At 39.1% G+C, this 19921-nt stretch overlaps 2 protein-coding genes across 3 annotated transcripts in view; one reads left to right on the top strand and one right to left on the bottom strand.

Annotated features, from left to right (window-relative positions):
- Positions 1–15812, top strand: part of grid1a (glutamate receptor, ionotropic, delta 1a) — a 290281-nt gene extending 274469 nt beyond the window's left edge. The window contains exons 13-17 of one of the 2 annotated variants that reach the window (XM_085296490.1): positions 5304–5499; positions 8609–8775; positions 10064–10304; positions 14035–14176; positions 14915–15812. In XM_085296490.1, coding sequence (XP_085152616.1) covers positions 5304–5499; positions 8609–8775; positions 10064–10304; positions 14035–14176; positions 14915–15327 — 1159 coding nt within the window. In that variant the 3' untranslated portion in view covers positions 15328–15812. The remainder of the gene's footprint in view (positions 1–5303; positions 5500–8608; positions 8776–10063; positions 10305–14034; positions 14177–14914) is intronic. The other variant, XM_085296491.1, reaches the window with a different exon arrangement.
- The window catches only part of LOC146560905 (uncharacterized), a 54761-nt gene that overhangs the window by 3709 nt on the left and 31131 nt on the right, over positions 1–19921 (bottom strand). The window lies entirely within an intron of this gene.

Below are 19921 nucleotides of genomic sequence, written 5' to 3' on the forward strand. Positions count from 1 at the left end.
ATGCATGTGTGGGGAAAACGGAATGAAAGGAAAAGGTCTGTGTAATGTACTTCAGCCATTATATTTATTGAACAGAGGGTTCACCTTTCTGCAGTTATTACAAAAATCTAAGTGATGCAGTGCTTTGAAGAAAAGGTGAACCAGAAAAAGTACTTAAAATGGGCCACGATTCTTAGTACATGGTAAAATGGTAAATGGCCTGTATTTATATAGCGCTTTACTAGTCCCTAAGGACCCCAAAGCGCTTTACATATCCAGTCATCCACCCATTCACACACACATTCACACACTGGTGATGGCAAGCTACATTGTAGCCACAGCCACCCTGGGGCGCACTGTATATCATATACATATTATTAATTATTTCACCTTCTTCCATTGGTTTTTCTGTGGTATCTTAAATCTGCACCTTCATAACACACTATAGGTCACAGTGTTTATGTAGTTATGAAACTAAGATGTTAGACAAAAATCGGAATATTTAACCCAGTGAATTAAAGCTCGTAGTTTAATGTGACAGCAGAAGTTAGAGACCATGAAATATCTAATAGGTCGTTTGTTTTGCTCTCACTTGCTGTTTTCCCCTTTCCACAACCACTTCCACACCATATACGTCTCCAATTAAATGGTTGAATTAGTCCTGCAGTATCAGCTCCAGATAAGCTATTGAATTCTCCGACTTCTCAGAGAATTGGAAAAAAGACGGTTAAAGCTTCAAGGGAAAAAAACATGAACAGATTTCCTTAACTTTTGTTTTTTGTAGTTATTATGAGACTTTAACAAGATATTATAACAATCTAATTTATATTAATGTTTTGTAATAATTAATAACAATGTTTTATTGCCACAACAAGTCGTGAATAATGTGCTGTCTGACTCGTGGTGCTGTAGAGCACCCCGCTGTTGGACAAATTATGCAGTGTCAACATGACATGGTTAAAGGGTGTTTGTTCCATCTCTTCTTTAGTTTCTTATAGTCATATCAAATAGCCATCACCCCTGTCAGGTATTAATAATTGAGTTGACATATCAGCTGAATACCAATAAAGAAAATTGGCGATATGAAAACATTTTTTACATTGCATTGGCAATTGGCAAATATTTAGCTTTTTAAGTTTCAGAATTAGTCCATCTTAAAATGAAAGCTGCAAGTGGCTTTTTTCTTATTTCCTACAATCTTGAGGCAGAAACTTCTAGATCCAATAAAAAGTAGAATGCAATTTGGAGCAGGTTCTACTGGGGATTAATGACCAGCCATTGGGATGAACCCCATAATCATTCATGAATGCAGTACCCCCAAACTGATCATCATTACTGTGAATCACACTGGACTCATTGTGCTGGCAATGCTGGAGAAAGTTGTGGTATCGCACTACAGGTGTAGCTAATTTAGTTGATAAAGGGCATGATGATTAGTGATTTGCTCCAATGTGCATTAAAAAGGAAGGCAGCAGTTTTAGGTCTACTGATTTGTTGGAGTGCATTAGGGGCAAGTTAAATCTTGAATTTTAAATAGAGGGAAAAGAGAGTCCTTCTGTAAAGGACAGAAGCCAAGAGACTTATGTGGCATAATGAATGAAAGGGGAAAAAGAGTGCTGATATCAGCTTGAATTAGTGTTTGCCTTTGGAAGTGACATCAGAAACAGCAGCATGTGACATCACGTGATGGCGGAGCTTCAGTTCATCCTTTGTCATCCTTTTTTTTTTTTTTTTTTTTTTTTTTTTTTAATAGGACAGGGGGAAAGAATGAAAGAAAGAGGGGGAGAGGAAGAAAGAAAACCAAAGGGGAGAAGAGACGGTGAGAAGGGGGGGAAGAGAGAAAAAAAAAAACAACAAAAAAAAAACTCCTGGGTCACCTGTATGGAGAGAAAGAAAAACAAAAAAAACAGGGGAGACAGCAAACAACAAAGAGCAACATAATAATAAAAAAAAAAGCACCATCACAATAAACTAGCTAGTCATAGATATCAATAGTTACTAAATAGTAAACGATATTGTGCAGCACGCAAGATAGACAGCGCACAGTGTGCTTTGAGGCAGCAGCCAAGAAAGCTGTAGTCCGCATCTGTGAATACCCATGTGTACACCTGTGTGCATACCTGTGTGGATCAGCATGCTTGCATTCCAAAGGTTTCTCCATGTAATGATCTGCTAGAGAGTGTGGGGAGCCACAGCCCTGTCCTCTATGGTATCAAGCAGGTATGGAGGAGATCAAAACTCCAGACATCCAGAGGCCCCCAGAACACAAGAGACCAAGGAAGACCCACAGAGGGGCAGCCGCGCCACTGTCCCAGTAAGAGCTAAGGAGAGTCCCAGATGAGAGCTCATTCAGCAGCCGCGGAGCAGAAGCCAGGGGGAGTTGCAGTGACGCGCCCGTGAGCTCCGCCGGCAGCCAGCTGTGCCTGAGTGACCGAGCCCCAGGCCGAGAGGCCGGGGGCACCCCACCTCCAAAGTGGCCCGAGCGAGCCCCAATAAGCGGCCGCCAAGGAGTGAGCCGGTGTGTACCCGAACGCCCACCCCCAGATACAAAGAACCACCAATGCACCGATACCTGAGGGAGTCCGCCACCGGCAGGGGAAGTGGTGGTGGGTGGAGATAGGCCTCCAAACCTTGGAGGGCCCGAGATGTCCCCAGAGAGGTGGCGTCTGATACCCAACCTGACATATAGACACAGACATACAGGCACACACAGACACAAACATCCATTCCCACCCTCATGCTCTCATATGCACTCACTCCACACTCAACCGACGTGGAGACAGACATAAAGGGACGATCACACTCCCCAAGCGTACTCTACTAACCGGGTCTAGGTACCCTTGCCCCCTTCCAAAGAAAAAAAGAGAAAAAAAAATGTGTAAACTACTACACCATGAAGCCATTATATAACTGTGGGATACAACAAAGGTAGATTGGGTCATCTACTATTCAGAAGGTTGGTAGTTTGATCCCCAGCTCCTCTAGCATGCATGTTTAAGTATTCTTGGGTATTTACTGAAGGTGGTCACAACCATAAAGGAACCCGGAACAGTTTGTATGTGACAAAGTAGCATCTTTTCTTATAGAGCTCCAACCTGCATGTTGGTTTTGTGTCTTTGGTCATGATACTGAACACGGCTGTAAGTGTGTGAATGAAGCTTGTAGAAAGAAAGAAAGCCCGACTATGAGTCTATATACAGTGTATATTTCATGAGCTTGCTTCAGCTCTCTAACGGCTCTTCACAATCTTCAAAACTACATCAACATCTGGACAAATAGATGCTTATTTTTTCCTGGTTTAACTGTCAGTTTTTACTTTTGAGGTATTGTTTTTATTAGCACATGCTATTGTGCTAATAATATAATAATATAAATAAGCAGCTCTTTGATTCCTTTGTCATTATCAAATATGAATTCTAGGATTTAATGACTGTCCTGTGTATTAAAATGTTTAAATTGTTACATTATAGTATGAAGCAGGTTCTTGGTTTGTGAATAAAAGTCACTGAAATCAGAGTTACAGGCCGCATAAACATACTGTTTTAACCCAGATAGCTTTTCTGCAAATGACCAAATCCACACTCGCTGGGAGAAAAATGCAACCTGCAGTACATAAGCCCAAGAAATTGATCTGACAGATTAGCAAATATGAGCATTCATTGGATTAATTTAGCTTGAAAAGTAACCTGATTTATAGGTAAAAAGGGTGTAAAATTAAATTAATAAAAAAAATAATAAAAAAAAAAAAAAAGAATTAGTGTTTGCCACATTTTTTTTGATTTTGCTCTACTGGGTTGCAAACACAGGAATGCTTATATCCTATTTATATAGCAATATAATAGTTAATATCTAGATTAGCAATAAAGGGACATCTAATAAATTGGAATTGTCTGTGTCACTGTTATTGTGGATAATTATAACAATACAACATTAACAAAATAATGGAATCTTGTATCTGGTTTATCATCTGATAGTAATGAAATATGAATTTGTTGTGACACATGGACAAGTGTAATTTAATAGTTTTAATGTTAAGCATTTGTTCATGCATGTTTCTTGAATTAATACCAGAAGTATTTCCTACATCGGGGATTTCTTGCATCATGCATGTGTGGAGAAATAGTGGAGCATGATTTTACAAGCTAACATACAGTTAGTTGTAGCAACTTTGCTGGCTGCAAACCTTAAGCCCATCTATGTTATTTATCATCATAACACACTTTATGTGAGTAGTTTATGACAGAAAAGGTATCCTTTGAAAACTAAACATTTTACCACAAGCATAGCCATCATAAAATAAAGTACAGCCCCTTTTAAGGTTTCATCTTTTTCTGTATCGGGACATGCAACAAATAATCTGGTCCTAGGCATGTCTTCAAATTAGTTACATGTAACTTCAGATGAAATACAAAACATGACAAATAAACGATGTCATTATTTATCTAAAAAATTAAGCCACGATTCAGAAGCAGTGTGTGAAAAACTTAAGCGCACCTTAAGAGGGCAATTAGCAGCCAATTGCTGCTAATGAAATACACTTGATTAGTTGAGCCTCACAAGTGTGGCCACCTCTATGGAGCAGAAAAAAAAAGTTTTATAGAAGTTTTGGCAGTTTGCTGCTTGGGAGCTTTCAGCTATTGTGATGCTGTTTCCATCAAAACCAATCATTTGTGAAAGTTTATTCACAAGAGGAAAACATTCAAGACAGTTGCCACTCTTTCCAGGACTGGATATCACAAGTGTAGCGCAAATCTACAACAAAATTGATTTAAAAAAAAAAAAAAACAGAACGACAATGCATAATGCTTCCTCCAAAACCATTACTTAAAGTTAAGGCTAGTAAAAGTCGTGTTGCAAGCTACTGAATCATGTGATGTAGTGATGCATTTTGGCCTAATTTTTGTTAAATAAATAAATTGCGTTGATCAAAACAGCCCTGATCCATCGAGACACGGAGTCCACTAGACTCCTGAAGGTGTGCTGTAGTATCTGCAGCCAAGATGTTAGCAGCACATTCTTTCTATCAGTTGAGACTTGAGATCCATGAATCTGACTTTTTTGTCCAGCACATTCCACAGATGCTCGACTGGATTGAGAGCTGAGTAATCCAAGTCAGTATCTCAAACACTTTGCTGGGGTTTTACAGATATCCCCTATAGATATCCAATATTTTTGCTTTTTATCTGTTGGTAAATAAAACCTCATGTTAACGTTAAGTAACATTAATGCTAATGTTATAATGTTTCAATTATCATGACAGTTACTGTATGTTTTCTTCTTTTATCTTTAAACAAAGCAAGTAATTCACTCATGTGACCATGCAGATCATTCCAGGACCTGTCCAAGCAGGTGGACCTAGTTTATGGGACGGTGAGAGACTCGGCTGTGTACGAGTATTTTAGGGCAAAAGGCACCAACCCTCTGGAGCAGGACAGCACATATGCTGAGCTGTGGAAAGTCATCAACAAAAACAATGGCTTTGAGAACTCTGTATCCAGCCCTTCAGAGGGTATCAAGAAGGTGAGTATTTATTTTTATCTTCATGAACAAAATGTTCAATTTCAAGAGGGAAAGAGCATTTTGTCTCTAAGAAAAAAAAGATGTTCTGTAAAAGTTTGCTTTACACAGGACGATGTTTTAACAATGCCTTAGCAATCTAACAGTTCATTTCAGGTCACCCTCAAAAAGGAAATGTATGCACAGCAAAATATTGACAAGAAGCAGGCATTGAAGGAGGATTTGTCTAGCTGCAAAAGAATAAATGAATTAATTAAAAACATCTGTAATGTCTTCAGCTCAATAAGGGATTGTCTTGCAATTCACTGCATTTTTTATCTCACACCACCGTGTAGGAACAAGCTGAGAATTAGTTAAAACAAATGCATGTCTGACTAACAGAAGCATGGAGGTAAAAAGTGATTCTTTTAATCTAACAAATTGCAAAGTTTTTCTAATTGTTCCCACAAACTGCCTGTGTGGCTAAATGAATAGTTTGTGCATTTTGTCATCTCGTTCTTTAACCCAGACACTAGACAATAATAATTAGATAATTTACAGTGGGGTCTGACATGTGCACTTGACACAAAACAGCTTTATTATTTGAGCTGATAATTGGATCGAGTGTAATCAGGCCAGGCAATGCAAGGATGCGTACATCACAGGAAAACTAGTCTCAGTTTAATTTGATGAGAGAAAGCAATTTTAGTCTGTTACTGATTTACTGCATTGCTCTTCATTCTTAAACAAAATACTGCAGTTTTTATATATGTGTACATATATAAATATTAGGGGTGCAACGATATTCGTATCGATATTGACCCGTTCGATACAGTGCTTTCAGTTCGGTACGCATATGTATCGAACAATACAACATTTGTAATTTATTTTATCAATTTTCCTTCTGACGATGCTGTCTGTGTTGAGCGCTCAGTGAATCTGCGTTCGACTACTCCGCCTAGGCTGCACTGTCTAGCGCAGATCCACTGAGCGCTCAACACAGACAGCATAGTCAGAAGGAAGAGCGCAGGGCAAGCTAGCGAGACAGAAGTTAAGCTCTCCTTGCAACATGGACCTCCCCCACCCTCATTCAGATCTGGCGTTTGGAATTATTTTGGTTTTCATGTGACGTATGACCCTGAAGGTAAGCGAGTCATGGACTAAAGTAAAACAGTATGTTGAATGTGCCATGCAATGCTCAATTACATTGGTGTGAACTAGTGTGCTAGCGCAGTTAGCTCGTTAACATGTTGGCCGTCTAGCCCCATGCACGGAGTGATCGGAGGTAGCTCGTTAACGGAGATTTGCCGTGTTGTGGCGTTAAGGTCATTTCAACGAGATTAACCTGAAAGCACTAGTGGGAACACAACGAATATGACTGCACATTTACCCCGACATCATCATAGTGCAAAGACAAGTGGAAGCAGACAAAAAAAAAGCAAGCATGCTACTAACTTTAGCCGAGTCATTTAGACAGCTGTTAGCACATGATTCTCCTTATGCTGCTGAGAATATAGCCCAGAAGAAGCGGATAGTATAGCTTTTATTTTGGAAAGAGACATTTCTCTGTAATAAACTCTCTTTTCCAAAGATGAGTGATTCCTCAATCAGATACAGGGCTTGCAATATCGCTAGCCCGACATCCCGGTGCTAGAGATTTTTTTCAGTCGGGCTACCAAAATCTATCTCTTCCCTGCCCGTCGGGCTATTGTAGGAAAAATATATGTCAATGCTTTTGCATTCTTTCAGAAATGTAGCTGGGTAATTATGTCATTGGCATCGGTGAGCCACTGTCAATATGTGACATATTGAAATCGCGTTTGAATTTGCGCTTGTTTTTTTGCTTTCACTTTGCAATCGTGCGAACTGTGTATAGAGAGCGACAGCACTGATCTGTGAGTGATGATAATTTGTGCACCAATTCCTCTGACATCGTCTTATTAATCGTTAGCTTACTATGCAAACATGACAAGTGAAATCTCCCGCAGCAAGCTTAAACATGTGAGAGGTTGATCGCGCAGAGAATCGCTGAGCTTATGTGAGTGTGTGTAAAAGCATTTCAGTTCTGCTGAGCCAAATAAGACAGGTCAGGGTGAAGAAGTGACAGCCAAAGAAAAGCTTACCACAAAACGGAGAAGTTATGACAAATCAGACTATAAGGCAAAAAGAAAGTGCAGCTTTATGGTTTCATGGACAAAAGAATTTCTGTGGCTGCAATATGATGAGCTAAATAACCAGGGCTGCACATAAGTGGTCCGCAGGTGCGCATTCGCTGTCAAAATAAAAAACACGCACAAGGGTTAGGGTTAAATTTAAAAACTGTACTTTTGAGTTAAAATATATATTTATAATTTTAATAAATGACAAATTAAAAATGCATGAACATTTTTTTGTATCGAAAAAATATCGAACCGTGACACCAAAGTATCGAACCGAACCGTGAATTTTGTGTATCGTTGCACCCCTAATAAATATATAACCATAGTTTGATTGGAATGTGTGTATGCATAACCCAGTGGCTCTTTGTGTTGTTCATCTTAATTTATTACAGGGACAGTCTTTCTCTGGAAGATGTAGGATGTAGGACACCACAGGAGGCAAAAGTCAGGACTGTGTACAAAACAATGAATACATAAATAAAAATCCATACAGATTCAGCTGTGGCTCTTCTACATTTTCTACACAGTGATTTTCAAACTCCAGCTTATGATTGGGTGTCTCAAAATGTGTTATTAGGTGAAGATTGCAAATCCAGAAAAAAAGAATAAGGAATATTTGTTTTTTTCATAATGTTTTCAGTGTTTAGTGTGAGTGGGCAAATGTGCGGTAATTTCTATGCAAATATTTAGCTCCAGTGTGCAGACTGCTCATTGCTTTGTCTGAGTAAAATATCCTCCCGTGCGCTTCTCTAGTAAAATAGTCTACTCTTAACCTTAAAAGAAGCGTAATGCAAATTGCATTTACACTGTATCTAATCAGTTTTTGTTTGTTTATACAAAGCATTCTCGATCGCTGATGATTAAAGAAAATGTTTTTAAAAGTCATTTAAGATTTCTCCACTAAGCAGTTAAGCATGTCTTTATGTAATTACCACGTGCGTCTCTTTTTGTGTTTGTGATGGAAACTTTTGCAGGCAAAGCGAGAGTCATATGCCTTTCTGTGGGACATGGCAGTGGTAGAGTATGCTGCCCTGACAGACGATGACTGCACGTTAACTATAGCAGGAAACAGCATGAGCACCAGAGGCTATGGCATGGCCCTGCAGCACGGCAGTCCTTACAGAGACATTTTCTCACAGAAGTATGTATACGATGCATTTTTACAGCAGAGAAGCCAATGATGCAATAATGCTGTAACATCTAACGTGTTCAGTACCTTAAAACTTCATTTTTATTGGTCTGGGCATCAGTTCTTTTGGTTATGGTAGAGGTTTATTTATAATATACTCATCTTCATTTAAGGGATTATTCTAAATAGATGATCAAACTAATTGTGCATATTTCTTACGTGGACAACTATGGCAAGTGTAGCAGAGCAAGGTTGAATTGCAAAGTTGGTCTCTATACTGTTGGCCTCTATCTGAAGCATATTTTTACTATTTGTCTGTTGCATTTGGCTCAAGGACAGACAAGTAATTTCACGTCTTAAAATTTGAAAGCAGGGCAGGAAACTTTCTCCCCAGGAATAAAAACGCTCCCGACTTCCATGGCACTCTCTGTTTGTCAATGAAAATTAATATTTAATTAGATGTGAAAACATGAACTCTCGACAAGCACCAACTCAAAAAGAAAGACTGATTAATCTGCCACAAACACTGCTTCAGTGAAAGATGGGAATATTTGAACATAGGGTGAGGCTGAGACACTTCATGAGTATAAAAGTATATAAATAACTCTGGCAGTATATCTGCTTATGCCTTTTTGCAATGAATGAATGTGTAGGCTTCTGCAAAATGCATAAATGTCAGTCACTGTTGAACAGTTTGAGCAATGACTGTGCAAAAAGTTAACTGTTCCAGTGGGACACCCTAACTGCTTCGCCTGTGTTTGTGATCAGCCATCATCATTCTCCCCAGCATACATCTATTCCTTACCCTGTAATTTGTGCACTAACTAATGGGCCAACTCTCGTATTTGATCATCTTTGTTTCTGTGCTTTATACGGTTTGATATGATACTGATTACTCCTAAGCTCTGATTTTCTTTGCTTCATTTTTATAGAACCGAACTTTTGATTCTTGATTACAATCAGTGTCACATCTTGCGCTCTGTAAACTAAGAACTGCAGTGTTTAATAGCTTTACCCTCTATGGGATTTTAATGAGGTTACAATGAAATGCTAATACATGCAATACATTAACCATGTTTTGTTTTATGTTATTTACTCTCATTTCGTGAGCTACACAATATCGTTGAATTATTGTTACATGATAATATTGTGGTGAAAATTCTCTGCTCTTCTGCCTTTATCATTCTGTTACCTAGGACTTAATCAGAATCAGTGTTAGCAAAGGATTTGTCTTGTGGTTATTACATGAAGATTTCCACCTACTGTGTTGAAAGAACTACTTAGTCTTTTCTCTGAGCAGGATTTTGGAGCTTCAAGAAAAGGGGGATCTTGACATCTTGAAGCAGAAGTGGTGGCCAAAGAAAGGTCGTTGTGACCTGCAGAGCCACACAGAAGCCCAGCCAGAGGGACGGGCGCTGCGTCTCCACAGCTTTGCCGGCGTCTTCTGCATCCTTGCCGCAGGGTTGCTACTGGCCCTCCTAGTAGCTGCACTGGAGACGTGGTGGAACAGCAACCACTGCCGACGAGAGCAGCCCAAAGAGGTGACCACTGACAACTCGTCGGGCCAGGGCCCAGGCCCGGGCCTTCTAACCCAGAACCTGGCCATGGTGGCCACCACGGGTCCCCCTGCCCCACCAAGGCCCCGGTCGAGACCCAGACCCCCGGGCCCCCCGGTCCTGCCCAGAGATGCCACTGCCACACTCTACTTTATGGATCCAGCAGGCGCTGACACCAGCCCCGATTTAGTAGAGCTGCAGTACACCCAGTTATAATAGGTGTGCCCCTGATGATAGTCCAGACATCATGTGATCAATCTACTCATTCCTTCTCATGTTGGGAGAGAGGTTGGGGTGCTTTGTAAGGGACTTCTCTGAGGCTTCTCTCTCATGCTGACACAAAGAATCCTTAATTGCCAAAAAAAATTAAAAATCCGTCACTGGTGCTCACATGAGAGACCCGCAGTGAAAAGATAACATGCAAATTTAATACCACATACTGAAATTGTACTTCTGAGTCGATAAGTGCTTCAGTTGTACAATAGCTCTCTTTAGCTAATCCATTCAAGTCTTAATGCTTTAGAGCTCAGACTTTATCTTGCTGCTGTCGACTGGGCAGCCCCTCTGCATGAGGCGTCCAGACAACTAAGGCTTGACATGGATCCCTAAACTAAAGTGTGAGCAAATGCAGATAGTAAAGAATCTGAGCCTTGACCTGCCTGTTTGACTTGACAGTCCAACAATACTGGATGAGAATACCCATTTAAGACCCAGTCCTGCCCTGGAAAACACACAGTAAATCAAACTCCATCCAAGCTGCTTTTTGGTGCATATGAGAGTTTGAGTTACTGCTGATGATTTCTATTTCACAGTCTTTGTGTGTACAGCAGTAGCTGCTCTCTTAATAACCACATATTGCTGTCATGTGAGATTCATTACACAAACATCGCTGCCATTATTTAAAAAGACAAGATGTGCTAACTCTAATCGTGGTTGTGTGCTTTATTGCTGTTGATATGTTGGAAAGATGTTTCCACCCAAAATCTTTTGACTGTAAAACACACACGCTCTGTAGTCTTGAAATATGACTGTGTGGAAATTTAAGGCAGAAAGAAAGAAGCACATAAAGATGCTGGGCAGCATATCCGATGTATAGGGAGCAGTAAATAAAGAATTGTAGCAGTTCAAGGAGATTTCTAGAGGCTTGTATTTCCTACTCCAATTGCGCATGCAAATGCAACAGTTTACAACTCATTCAAAATCTGTTACATGTATGCAGGTAACAGTGAGGTGGGAAAGGTGCAGACAAATTATTTTAATAAATTTACTATTCTGTAACACAGTTTAAACTGAAACAAACAAGAAGACAAATTAAAGAAACAAGAACTGTTGACAATAATAAAAAGTAAAATGTACTCTCACAACTGGTACAGTCCAGGAAAACAAACAAACAAACCAAAAAAAAGGCCATAAAATGAGCTAGCATTTTATGACAGTAGAGTATGATATCATGAACACAGGATTGGCTACAGCAGTAATGAACAGCAGGACGCAAAGAACAAAATCTTATCTATAGGACCCAAACTGCTTCTTAAGATAAGTGACAGCATGTCTCACAGCTCCCTTCTAGACTGCGAAAAGCATGTAGTTTTTCTTGGTTTCACATGGATTCAATGATGGCAGGTTTTCATGGCAGAACAAAAAAGTAACTAATAAGTACCCAAATGGTGAAGTAGTTGATCCAAACCAAACACAGTGAGGATTTTTGTGTTTGCTCTTCACAAATATTAGTTTTGCCGTTTTTAGAACATAATTGGATTGTCTTTCGAGTTTTAAAGTCTTTCCAAGATTTAACATTATGTCAAGTTGTATAATTCACTTAAACTTTCTGGTATTTGTTAGATTAAACTACTAAAACAAATATGATGTTTACTTTGAGATGTGGTTAAAAAAATCCGCTCAGCAGTCATGAAATCAAGCTGACCACTGCACAAACTTTAATTGCCTTTCATGCCTACAGGGAGTGATTAAAATTCAAAAGACTTGGGTGGACTATTACTTTATATTCTAAATTGTTTTAAGCAGTGCTCTGTGGCCCCATGACAGCATTAGAATACAATATGTGGGCATTATGACAGCCATTTAAAGCAAAACTCTGCTGCAAGCCTGAACACACCGGCCAATTAGTTTGACATTATGGAAATACACTTAATTGCTTAGTTGTCAATAATTACAGAAACGTGATGGCACAACAATTTTCCTTTAAAAATGAAAAATTCCTTTCTTTTAGAACACAGGTTAGCTACAGAAAAAACAGCGAGTCTTGGCTTACTCTCATTTCTGCTCATATGTGCAAAATCACATTTGGATTCATCAAACATTTGCACCAGGTACTGTGCATATGTCAGTGAATCAGGGTCAGTCTAAAGCCACAGGATCGTGCTCACTACATGCACTCTGCATACTGCCGCACACCAGTTTCTTCATGTAGGGAAGCATAGTTAACATCGAGGTGAACAATGGAGAATGGGATGTAGTTGTTTTAAGAAAAAGCGTCACCGCTAAGGCAAAAGTCTAATAACAATTAAATACTGAATTAATACATGAAATTCAAAAAATCTTCTAGACATGCAGTTTTCAATACTAAATTACTGACCAAATAGATCAAATAAGTCTTGTTTATTTCAGTCACACGATGCCAAATTATATTCTTTAACATCATCTTGGATATGGCATCTATATTAAAAAGAATCTGGTCTGTACTACAAAGCAAGTTTAGAGGTTTAGCAACATAACAGAGGTTTTAACCTGGGTTTTTATTGTTATAAAGGCCATTTACTTCTTACTTGGCAACTTACGTAGCACACCTAACCTGCTGAATAACAGGTTATATTCATAATAAGTTCACCACCTACTCATCAATCACTTCTCTAAAAAATAGTGTGTCCATTCCTGGGAAAGTTGGACCTCAGTGTGCAGGCAGTAAAAAAACCCCAAGTTTAGTAATTTCTGGTTTTATATAAAACTTGCATAGCAACACTTACGCTTTTGAGCTGTTTTTTGTTATATAATTTTTTTTACTTGCTCTTAGACCCTTTAATGACAGGGGGGCTGTAGCTTCAAATAATACTTTACTTACCGTTTTATTCACATAAAAAAAAAACCCCTGAAATAATAGAATATGCAGTTGTAGTTATATGTTTGTCAGGCTTTTCTCAACCCTTGTCTTAATAATAGAGGTGTGAGCCTGATAAGTTTATTAATTTACACAGTCGGCATCTATGTCACATTTTTCCAGTCTGACAAAAATGTTTTGAGCACACAAATATCCATACAGCTCTGCTATCGCACACACAAACACACCCTGCTGCTTACAGCAGCTGCGCTCATTTAAGCCAGAATTATATGTTTAACCACTTTGTATTTTTCTAAAATTGTAGTTTGATTGCCATAAAAATAATACTAAAAATGATAATAATTATTATTATCATAAAATTGTTATTACAGTGTTGCCTTACGATACAAAATTAAAAACAAGATCAATTATAAAAACACAATTTATGCATTTCTCCTGCAGGTAGACCTGTTTATGTTTCTAATTACCAACACTGACACCTGTCTCATCTAACTTTCAGAAAATATATCAATAAGAGTATTTCCACAAATTGTCAAACTATTCCTTTTATTAGCCAAGTAGTAATTTATTACAATTATATGTCAATGTCCGGATTCACGGGGATCATTTTGGTTATGTATCGTTGTCTATGGTCTCCAGCAGGTGACTAAGGATTACGCTCTGCAAAGGGTTTCTGGATCATTGACATATAATGACATAACAAGCTCCTTACCAGAAGGGAGGCGGGACATTTGGACTGACAGAGAGACAGACTGGGAGGAGGCCGTGGCTCTTGACACAGGTCAGGAGAGGCCTGACACACTGTACTGGATGGTCATTGGCTGTGACAGGGCGAAAGGGCGGGGCATGGGGCCCGACAGGGGTAGATTGTAGTTGCTTCATCCGTCATATCACCCCCATGGTCTCTCCTGCTATTTGCCTGTCTAGTTTTGTCTGTCATCAGTCTGCCTCAACTTAAATGGGTGCATGATTATAGAATAACATTCAAAAGCAAGCATGAAAACCTTTTTTAGAAAATGTGTGTCTGATAAACAGTTATGTGCTTATTTGGCTTCTCTCTCCCCAGTCCCATATGTATGTTCCCCCTCTAAAAAAAAGGAATATTTGAAAAGATTCTTCAAAGTAATGTGGCTTACTTCAATTAACTGACATTACCTAATTCGTCTCCATTTACACTTTAGTGTCTCACATAGTCTGTGCATCCATTAGAGCCTGTCTTGTTAACAGCTGATTTTTTTGAAGATTGAAGATTACTAACTATAAAGCTTATGATGAAAGGACTATTATAACCTGTCTTTCTCTGTCTTCTTTCACTCTCTATTCTCTTCTCATTTCTTCTTTTAATCTTTTAACCCCTTTTCACTTTGCATTCATTTTCACTTGTTTTTTTTATCACACTCCTCTTTGATTACATTCATGCTCTCCATTCCATTAAAACCTCTCTCCACTGTCTTTTCTACTGCCTTCTTTTATTCTATGCACGCTCTTTGGCTCTGCCTTCCTTTCAATCTATTTTTAGGACAAAGAAGTGAACCTGGAACAGGTCCACCAACGTTTGAACAGCCTCCTGGACGAGGACTTAGCCCACAAGCAGCTGCCAGGTCAGTCTATAGAGATCTCTGCCCTGGACATTGGCAGCATGCAACCCAGCCAGTCTCTGGAGGCTTTGTCTGTTCGGGATTACCCAGCCCATCGCGGACCACCGCCACTCTCTGTGACCACCTTCCTCCAGGAGGGTCATGGGGCAGGAAGGACACTGGGCGCGTCCGCTGGCAGGACCTTGCCCCTGCCTCTGAGCAGTGCCACCATGCCCTCTATTCGCTGCAAACACAGGGCACCCAACGGAGGGCTCTTCCGGCAGAGCCCAGTCAAGACACCCATGCCAATGTCCTACCAACCAGTGCCAGGAGGACCCATCCCAGAAGCCAGTGAGGCCAGCCACGGGACATCCATTTAAGCAAGCCGAACATTCACAGACACTCGAGCTCAAACAGAATAGCGAAGAGCTAAACAGAGTGCCGGCCGTGTGACGAGCTATAAATAAAATGCTAAAAAAAGGATTTTTACTACCAATGAGACAACACACGAAAAGACACAAAGACTTTAATGTACATATTTGTAAGTACAAAGCGAGAGAAGCAACATTAAAAAGTGTATTTTGAATATTCTCAACAGTTGAGTTTAAAAAACAAAAAAGTATTAAAAAATGACTGAATGGCTTTGTAAATTTTGTTCTAAATGAATAAAGGTGACAATTCTTTGTGGTTGTTTTCTAAGTGCCAAGTTCAAAGATGTTTTCTTTCACATCATTAACTGAATGTACTGTGAGAATTCATGACAGACATTTCACACTTAAAACACAATGGAAGAACTGATTTGTTTCATATGAAAAAAATAAAAAGTATAATACAAAAACATCCAGATTTGCATTTGAATATATTATTGGAATATCATTGTCACATTGTCTGTATGTTTAAGTGATCACTGACAGAATTGTGCTTAATGGAAAAAATACTGAAGAACTAGAAACAATAAATTAGTTTTTAGATCAATATTATCATTATTATTTTTACTGGATTTTTCCATAAAATAAACTGGATTTAAGAAAAACTATCTGCAGTAATTTATACTTGACGGGATAGTGTTCACCCTTTTTTGTGTGTATGTAGAAAGACAGTCAAGTCAGATGTGCAGGTACAAGCTAAAGTGTCTTAAATAGTAAACCTTGTGTGATATTTGCTCATTCGATGTGTAGAAGTTGCGCCTGCGGTCTACCTGAACAAATGGCGTTGAGTTCAACCAGTATGTGGCGATAACGCTAAAAGAGAAAACGTAAATATTATATTGGCAGCCTTGTGAATCTTTCATTTTCCAGGCATAATCTTATTCCCATAACATGGAATTGAAATAAGCAGCAACAGATAAACTTTGTAAATTCTGGCATTTTTGCCAGTTTCAAGAACTACCCGCATATACAGATGTAATGTAAAAATTGTATTTTCATAATAAAAAAACAATTACTAAACTTTGCAATTCCCCAAGTGCACAAAGTTACAGGATACCTTACAAAAGTGGGTCCAGCAGACTCCTTCATAATGTCCTCCCGATTTCCATACACCTGTGGTCCTCAGGGGTCAAAAATGTTCCCACTTCATTTGACTGTTTTTTTAAAGTATAAATTGTCAATCAATTCAGTGTTACATCTTAGTTTTACTTAAGACCAACACATTAACACAAAATTTACCCTACATTATACATTTTAGGGCCACCAGGCCTTGTTTACATAAAGTGCACTCAGTTTTTGAGCGAAAATAAAACGAGACAATAAAATATTTAATTGTTTAGATAATTTTGACTTTTTGTCTAACTACAGAGTGCTGTATTTTGAACTTTAGTAAGAAAGGGTTTTTTTTAAGCCCCTCAGGGGTCAAAAATGTCCCCATCTGGTTTGATTGACACTTAATTAATATGAAGTGGATTTTTCCCCTACTTTTAATTAAAACTTAATTCAAACAGTTTGACACTATTTCTTTATTCCATTTTAAATTTAAGTCTGATAAAACCTAATTTAAATGAACTTGTCCTTTGTCTTGGGGTAAAAAAAATAAATCATCAGTTATTGTGATTATCATTTCACAACCAGAGTTGGTTGCTTTAACAGTAAACAAGCTGTTACAGGTGATTGTTTTCTTTTGGAAACCTTCTGCAATGTTAGGGACAACTCGCGTGTCCTGACTGCAGGCCAGATGGTTTGCCATCATACACTAGCATGTTCCATGTACAGCTGGACCTGGCATCACATACTGCTCATGTTTTTATCTCATAGTTCCCCGGTTGGGATGTTCTGTTGGAATGGACAGAATCCTCTGAAGGGGACTAGGCGCTCACACACAGTCACATCAGTACCTGGATCTTACATCAACAGCAGGAGAAACACCCACTTGTTCCAAACTCCTCAAATGGGAGCACGCTTGTGTCATGAACGACGATCATCTATTGTGTCTTTATCAAGAAATTATATCCTTTTTGCGATTCTGTGATTAATCTTGTGTCAGCATGAAAACTTCTCTACCAGACTCAGGATGTCATAAACTGGCCGTAGCAACTTTACTGGATGCACGGCAGTAAGAATCAACACACCCACATATGCCTACAGCTGCATTCGATCCATTATTCTTCCTCTCTTGTTGTCCCTCCTTGTTTGTCATTGCGTTGGCTGTGAGAAAGGTGAGGTGTGCGGCCGTGAAGTGCAGTAGTGGTTGGTGCTAATTTTAGTACCATAGAGCAGGTCATCTACTAATTGGATGGTTGTTGGTTCAATCTCTGTGTGCTCTAGTCTGGAGTTCTTACCAAGGTGTCCTTGGGCAACTTACTGAACCCCAACTTGGTCTCTGATGCATCCATTGGCATTTGAACGTTAAAAAGCAGAATACAAGCAGAATGCATGGTGTATAATGCTTTCAGTGCTCGAGTAGAAAAGCCACTGAAGGAGTATGGGACCTGGCATATGTGCTTGGACCGTGATAGATTGTCTTTCTTTGTGGCACATGAGAGAGTCATGCATCGTCTGTCACTGGGAAGGATAGAAGAACAGATCAATGTTTCCTCACGTTACTGCAAATATTCCTCTGTCTCAGCTGACTCCTCTTTCTTGCTTGATTCTTTGTGTTCATCATAATTGAAATGGAAGATGTGTAGTCCTCTGACACATCTTCTATTTCAGTTTCACATTCTGAAAATTCAAGAAACTTCAAGAAGCCCAGTCACTTTCTTTCCAAGCTCCTCAGACTACCATGTCCTGGATGCCTGAGAACCTACTTGAACATTGTTCAGATTCTTCATCACTTTCCTTCACTTCATAGCCTTCTTCCACTTCTGCAGGTGGGTGATGTGCTTTTTCAGAGAAAGGGTAGCATGTGATCTAAATATTGACAATATTTTCTATATCTTCTAACCCTGGATCTTCCTGAACATTGATTCTTCTTTCTGATTATACTAGATGACAATATATGCATTGTTCTACTGGTCATTGCTTTGCACAACATGGTAAAAAAAAAGTATGCTCACAAGCCTCCAGTGCAAGGGAGATTTGTGAGCATACTTTTTGTGTATGTATTATTGTAGGGTCTACCTTACATTATGAAGCACCTTGATGCAACTGTTGTTGTGATTTGGCGCTGTATAAATAAAATTGAATTGAATATAGAGCACCTGCCTCCTCATTGTGCTGCCTGCTGTTGTTGTTGTGGTTGTTATGGTCATTGCTTGACCCCACACATCAGTGATCCAAGATCAAAGATGTTTGAAAGCAGTATGGTGTGAAAATATGGGCCTTTGCAACACTTATTCCAATCATGCATAGCATAGTAATGAATAACTTATGTTATTTTCAGACCATTTGATGAATAAAGAACACATTTTTGATAGCAAAAGATTTCTTTAGAGGACAAAAATGACCCAAGGGCAACACAAGGGTTTATCAGACTTACTTGCAGCATTTTAAAGCATGCTTATAACTTTACCTGATAACAGAATAACCTTATGTCTTTTCCATTCAACTCCATGATTTTCCCCATAGCTGCTTTGATCCTTTCAATGCTCATATCAAGGCTGCCGGCTCGTGGATGGCTATGACCTCTGGATAGCTTTGTACACTTTGCCTTTATTACCTTCTTTATAATGACCATGTTCAGCTGGGTGACAGTGATATAAGTGTCTGATTAGGTTTGATGTTACAAATGTTTTTCTAGTTGTTCCCCCCGAGTTTACTTTGGCAAACTGTGTCTTACTCACTCACAGTGAAGCTCACTAATGACCATGGCCACATGCTCATAGCCTGTGGCTGGGAGTGCGGTGACTCTTTTTCAAATACAGCTTATTGCTGATATCTATTATAGTATATAAGAGTGGTGATCCCTGTTCTAATCTTGCAGACTCATAAAGGAACTTCCAGCAAGTCTGTTGTTTCGACCTCAAGCATCAATTTCCACTAAACCAAGCAAACCAGGCTTTTATAAGAACAAACTGGGTGAAAATAGCTTTCTAAAAAAAGCAATGTGATATTTCTTGTTTGCATTTTGAATTAATCATTTCCTAGGAGTCTGTTAGAGACAGAGATTATAATCATACTGTGTACAACCACACATGCAAATGTGGTCCACCAACCAGTGCACCAATTTGGCCCCAAACACCCTACTTAACACCGATATTTTAGTCAGGTTGTAATTATTTTTCATTTTTAAGTGCTATGATGATAATAACTGAACCACACTCATGGCATGATGAGGGGATTGTAGACCATTGTCTGCCCTCTAAAGCACACAGTCACCTTCTACTTTTCTAGTTAAGGCAGAACAAAACAAATGAAACTTCTTTGAGGAGTCACTACTGCAAAAGCAAGGACATGAACCCTCACTTCAAGCACCCCCCTGCTGTGTTGACTGTTGTGTCAGCTGGCCTGATTTCTTTTTTTTTCCATGGAGGAGGAGTGCTTGTCCAAGATTTCTATCCAAGGTGGCCCTACTTC

This window comes from Mchenga conophoros, linkage group LG13, assembly GCF_057382185.1.
Source record: "Mchenga conophoros isolate Kocher_MC1m ecotype Shallow Benthic linkage group LG13, M_conophoros_male_GT1.1, whole genome shotgun sequence".
In the NCBI taxonomy this organism is placed as follows: domain Eukaryota; kingdom Metazoa; phylum Chordata; class Actinopteri; order Cichliformes; family Cichlidae; genus Mchenga; species Mchenga conophoros.